The sequence below is a fragment of the Pelmatolapia mariae genome, linkage group LG10_11 (genome assembly GCF_036321145.2).
Source record: "Pelmatolapia mariae isolate MD_Pm_ZW linkage group LG10_11, Pm_UMD_F_2, whole genome shotgun sequence".
Lineage (NCBI taxonomy): Eukaryota > Metazoa > Chordata > Actinopteri > Cichliformes > Cichlidae > Pelmatolapia > Pelmatolapia mariae.
This window is the reverse complement of record NC_086236.1, coordinates 3642901-3649021: the sequence shown is the minus strand read 5'-3', so window position 1 is coordinate 3649021 and position 6121 is coordinate 3642901. Positions and strand designations below refer to the sequence as shown.

The window sequence follows — 6121 nt, the reverse complement described above, 5'->3', positions numbered from 1 at the left end:
TCAGATACCAGCAATTTAATAGTCATTTTGAAACCTCTTTTGATAATTAGAATTTCAGAGAGAAAAAAACTTGCCTTTATCATCTCTGCTCTCGTGGATTTCTGGACAGAACAAAGAAAAACACACAACACACGAGTAGAAGAGAAGAACTTTTTTTATTTGTTGTGAAACTACAAAACATATCGTTTGTTTTTTGTGCTGGTGAAATATTTACAACTCTGGTCGACAGTACAGTGTCTGAGAATAAAATTCACAGCTTTTCAGGACTCTTATGATAAAAAGGGAAAAACAAAAAACAAAACAAACAAAAAAAACAGGAAAAAAGCACACATACCCCCCAAAAATCACAGAAGTGCAATAAATACATGCAGTGTGTTTCTCGTAGCCGCCTGCAAACGCATCACCGGGTTTGAACAGATTCATCAGATAAAATAAACATAAAAGCACAAAAAAAACAAAGATTTGCCTATGTGATGAAGAAGAATCATTTGTGGCTAACAGCATTTGTTTTTTAAAAAAACCTACATTCCTTCATCCAGATGTTTCAAATAAACGAGTCTTTTTTTAATCAGAGGTTAACCGCTGAATTCCTATAGGTCCAATCTACTCGAGGAGACAGAGGACAAACAAAAAACGGCTAATATTAAAAAAATGAAAGTTCCTCCAAGTCTTCTTACGCACCCAACAACGGCGGCTCGTTTGGACATTAAACAAAAACACCTCCACAGCTGCAGTGAACCCACTGCTCGTCCTGCAGGCGCACGCCCGACTCCATAACATTCATTCAGTTCTCAGTGCGAACAGTCGGCACAAACTGGAATCTACAGCTGATCTGCACTCGGAGAACAATGACGCATTTCTCATTATCAACTTTTTGTGATTAAAAAAAAAAAAAAGATCACACCAGACACGGCGAAAAAAACATGCAAAAGCTCACGAAGTGGTCTGATGAGCAAGTGTACGATTAAAAGTAACTTTTTGTAATTCCCCTCTGCAGACTAACTAAAATGTTCACCACCAGGGGGCAGTGTTTGCTGAATGAGTTGAGCCTTTTTCAGATCTAGTTGTTTATACAGTGGAACGCCGACTTATGAAATTAATTCGTTCCCGAGGGTCTTTCGTAAGTCGAAAATTTTCGTAAGTCGAAGCACCCATCGCGCCTTTTGAGTGAACGATAGGCTATAGGCTAATTGCTAACTGCAACAACAATACGTCGTTCAAGTGGAACAGCGAAGCGCAAGTACGAAAGCCAAGGGGGTTGTCACATGATTCGGAAGGCATTGTGGGCATTGTAGGCATTCTGGGCTCAGCCAATCAGAGCCAGCGGATTTCGTTACGCGGGCATTTTGCCATAACACGGGCAGAAATATTGCTGTTAAGTGCTTTCGTAACTTGAATTTTTCGTTAAATGGGGTATTCGCAAGTCGGGGTTCCACTGTATTTCCCTGTCGCTCAGGAGACTTTGTCTTTTCATGGACACTCACTGTAATGACTCGGTGTGCCATCCTGTGGTCCAAACTGGAATTACATGAAAATACAGGCCTTATTTCAATGATAAAAATGCTTAGTGTGCAGATCAGGTCAAAGCAGCCGTTTCTTCATATTCTCTTTAGTTAATTTTGGAACATTTACAGTATTTTTTTAAACCCTGCAATTTACATTAAGTACCTTAAAAAGAAAAAAAAACATCTGGCTGCATCTTTACGGTGACATCAGCAGTCTGAGAGTAAACCAAGGGAAGTTTCAGGATGGTAAGATTGACTGGCAGGTGTTAGCTTAGCTTTAGCACCACATGCTAGCAGCTCACTATTTCCAGCGTCTGATTTTCTGTCGTGCCGTAGCAGAGGGTAAAATTACAAAAACACCTCGTGACGAAGGGGTTTGACTCGTTTTACGTCAGAGGACGGGGATCAGCTTTTAAATCTTTGGTTTTGGTCTTTTACACTGACTGTTCACACTGATGTCGGGCGATTGTGTCAGATTCACATCCTACAGAGGCTCTTTCAGAAGTCATTAGTGTCTCGTTATTTCAATCTTATTACCTTTTTTAAATGTACATTCTAGAAAAATATATCTACTCCTACCTGGATGTGGTGGGACTATCTGACGCTTTAATGAGGACTGAAAACACTCACAGAGACTGGGCAGCAACAGGAAGTGGAGATGACGAAGGTAAACGGTCAAAATGGACAATAAAAAAAAAAACTCAATCACTTTCTAGAGCTGCTGTTTCTCTACACAGTTAAAAAAAGAAGAAGAGAGAAACATCTGGAATGACAGCAGCAGCAGCAGCTTGGTTTTTGTCAGCTACGTTCTTCTTTACACGGGGAATGGAAACACGAAGAACAAAACGCACCGACACCATCAGCCTGGTGGCCCAGCAAGAAGGAAAGTCGGACATTCAATAGACAGCCGCTTATTTCTGCATTCAGCAGCTACAGAGTGACAACATCAGGCAGTCACAGGCACTTTAGTGACCAATCAAGGCCCAGCGTTCATTTTTAGCTCCATTTTTGGTCTCCACCACCTGAATAAATCATCTGCTTCTTGTTCAGCAGGTAGTTTATAATCCCACATTTTGTAATAATAATCTAGAATTCATGTTAAATGTTTTCCATGTGAAGAATTTTCCACTTTTTAAATCATTATTTTGGAGAAGACTTCCTGACACACGCCTGTATGGAGGATCAAAACTGCCAAAATAATAATGGAACAGCAAACAAATTAATAAATAAATTACAAATGTAAAAAAACAACAAAATTCTTCAACATTAAAGGCATTCAATTATAAAATGTAAGACAAATATCTGTTTACTGACCTTCCCTGTATTTCTGCATAAAATTAATTTAAAAATATTAACTCATGTCACATTTTACAAATTAATAAATACCTACATGTATTTATTTTTTCGAACATTTAATGTCATTTTATTATTCACTCAGTCACATATTTTGTTTATTTTGGCACCTTCAATCCTCCATATTCTGAAAAGTAAAAAATTTCCTGTGCCAGATTTCTTTTTGCCTTTTATGTAAACACTACATTAAACATCAGTTTATATAGAACGTGTCAGGAGTCTTTGGGAGTGACGTTTTTCTAATATTTACCAACTCCTGAGGCTCTTTAGCTGCTCAATGCATCGATAAGTTCACTAAATGTGTCTTTCTCCTCGTTTCAGAGCCTCAAACAGACAGAAATGAGGAGAAAAACAGTTTAAATAACCAGCTGAGGAAAAAAAGGTGATATGCTGAGTTTTGCTGGGGCACCACACTAACGCCATCCAACAGTTTTAAGTGCAGAAGGTCCAGTTCTAATAGAAGTGAATGCTTCACAAACATCCAGTTACAGGTGGAAACGTGAGGGCAGGAAGTCTGAAATTAAAACTGCACAAACTGATCAGCCAATCAGAGAGAAGCGCAGGAGCTTACAAAGCAAAGCTGGACTTCCGTCTTCCTATTGGCTGACGACTCAGTTTTTTTTTTCAGTCGCTTCCAGTCAAACAATCATACGATCAATAACAAGTTCACAGTCATCAGAAATGCGTTTGAGATCACTTCCTGTTTCGACAATCAGAAATCGTTCCAGCGTGAGGCAAAGGTTTCCAGACGTTTAACTTTCCAAAAACCCACATCAAGTTTTTCTTTTTTCCAACTTCTACCTCAAGTTTCTTAAAGTGCAGACTACCCGATCAACTACCTGAGTGTTAGCGCGAGTTAGTGCTGTTTCTACACCGATGTGTTTGTGTGACGAGAGACGATGATTACGGATGATTACGCTCAGAGTGACGCGTCTCCTCTGAGCTGCTATCGTGCGGCCATGCTGACGTGCTACGACCACCTGTGCCGTCAGCAGGACGTCGCTCAGTTTACAGAAAACTTACAGTTTGTGCCAGTGTTTGAAGATGAAGATAATCCTTAAGATTTCAGTCCAGGGTCAGTTTGGCAGTAAGCGTGGCAGCTTATTTTTAACTCTTCGACTCACAGAGAGCAGCTATGCTTTAATAACAGTTCAAAAAAATCCTTCTTTATGGCACACTGGACCTCAGTGCAGCCGCTCAGTTAATCCTCTTTGTGAAGGAAGCTGTTTTAGCCCCTCCCCTTTAAGGAAGGCTTTCTTTTGATTGGGTGGAGCCTGAGATGGCCATATTAGGGAAATCCCCTCTGTATGACATCATACAGAACTAAGAGTAAAAAAAATGTGTTTGGACAGAATGTTGCAAAATGTTGCCGTCTTCCAGTCTTCTATTGTATTTTAGTCCGTTTCACTGTTTACAGTACCAATTGTACATGGTACCAGTTACTCCTGTATAGTATTTATGTTTATTATTCTCTAATTCACTTTTTTCCTGACTCTTGTGCTCCTGTAACAGGTGAATTTCCTCAGTGATGGATGATTAATAATAAAGTCTGTATGCATCACACAGGAAACCTAAAGAACTGCAGCGTTAGCTGAACACAAATGCTGCATTTTGGCTCTCTTTGCTCCAGTTTTGGTCTTCGTCACTTTAAAAATCTGGCTCTTATGTTCACAACATAAAAAAAGCAACTTCTAAGTCCCTCATTTTGCAATAAACTGTAGATTTAGTGCTTTAAATCTCTTTATAAATGAGCCATAACATGTGATTTGTTGTCTTTTTGGCCTCTGGAGTTTACTACGCCCTCTGCCCTCCTTACAGTTTAACAGCGTAGTAATGTGAAAAACTTATTTAATCCACACTGGGCCATAAAAAACTCAAAGGTATGTTTAAGGTTTAAACAGGCACATGAATTACAATTGGACATGATCCAAAAACTTTCTCCTGCCTGAATGGACAGGATATAATCTGAGGTTATTTAATCTTAATCTTTAGCTTCTCCTTAAAATGAATCTGACTGGATGCTTCCTGTTGAAATGCATCCTGGGAGTTGTAGCTACCCTATCCTAAGAAACAGCTGCTTGTTTTTTGTTCTGATCATTTAACCAGCAGAAATTTCACGTCTGTGTAGAAAATAAACCTGACCTGGATTAAAAATCTTAAGGATTATAACTCTGACGGATCTCCAACGACCTGCGGTGACTGCGGCGATTCGTCTGCACAAACATGTTTTAGTGTTTCACTGTTGTTGTGTAGGGAGAGCTGCATTTAAAAACAAATACAAAAATTAAACACTGTGCTGTTTGTCTGCTCAGAAAATACTCTAATAATAAAAAACAAATCCCACATCATCTGAAGGTCAATATTAAATATCTTTAAGCTGTAGCTGAATTTTCCTTTGAGTACCATTTTTGATTTTGTGCCATTTTCAGTACAAAAGTCTTCGTATGCTCATGTGTGACTGTATGATTCTGTGCTGGAATGATTTTAAACACCTACGAGTCTAAGAACAGCCGGTTAGTAACAGAAACAAAAACAGAAAAGTGGAAACGAGAATAAAAAAGGAAAAAAACAAAAGCTCCAGCAGTGCTATCACTAATTTACAAACAAAGACTATCCACATTAGAAATGCTGAGCTCTTTAAAATTACTCTCTCCACAGTTTCAAAGGTTTTTTCCTACTTATTATTATTATTATTATCAGTGTTATTATTATTATTTATTTTAATTCTTCATAATACCGCCAGACGTTTGCTTCGTCGGTGAGGGAACAGCAGGGAACGACTCCGGAAGGAAAATACTTTGAAATGCTTCTCTACACGTCGTCCGCCGGCAGGTCGGGGATGCAGGTCTTCGCTCGTGTGAAGAACGCCATCTTCTCTCTGAAACCACACACAGTGACATCATCATCGTGCGCGATGAGGTCGCCACCTTCTAACTGCCCCACGAATGAATCTGTGGTGGTGACGGTGCTTTTCGTACCTGAAGGTCTGCACCTCGGGAACCTCTTTGCGGCTCTGGCCTCTGATCTTGTGGACGTCCTTGGCTGCGGCCTTCATCATTTTCTCCACCCGCTTCTCCTGCTGCTGCTCCTCCCGAGTCTGAAGAGAACAAAACCAGTGAGTTTTTATTCCAGCGGGACAACCCTACTGTTACAGTAAAAAAAGAAAGAAAGTAGAGCGCCCTCTGGAGGATTATCTGTTTCATCTGCACATTGAGAGCAAACGAGGACACAGAAACTGATTTCACCATGTAACATGTGGACAG

The 6121-nt window shown here is 39.7% G+C and overlaps 1 protein-coding gene across 1 annotated transcript in view; it reads right to left on the bottom strand.

Annotated features, from left to right (window-relative positions):
- Positions 1-145: 145 nt before the first annotated feature.
- The window catches only part of wwc1 (WW and C2 domain containing 1), a 51130-nt gene continuing 45154 nt past the window's right edge, over positions 146-6121 (bottom strand). Inside the window, exons 21-22 of the mRNA XM_063485047.1 lie at positions 5837-5955; positions 146-5736 (exon numbers count right to left, since the gene is read on the bottom strand). Of these exons, the coding sequence (XP_063341117.1) occupies positions 5670-5736; positions 5837-5955 (186 nt within the window). The 3' untranslated portion in view covers positions 146-5669. The remainder of the gene's footprint in view (positions 5737-5836; positions 5956-6121) is intronic.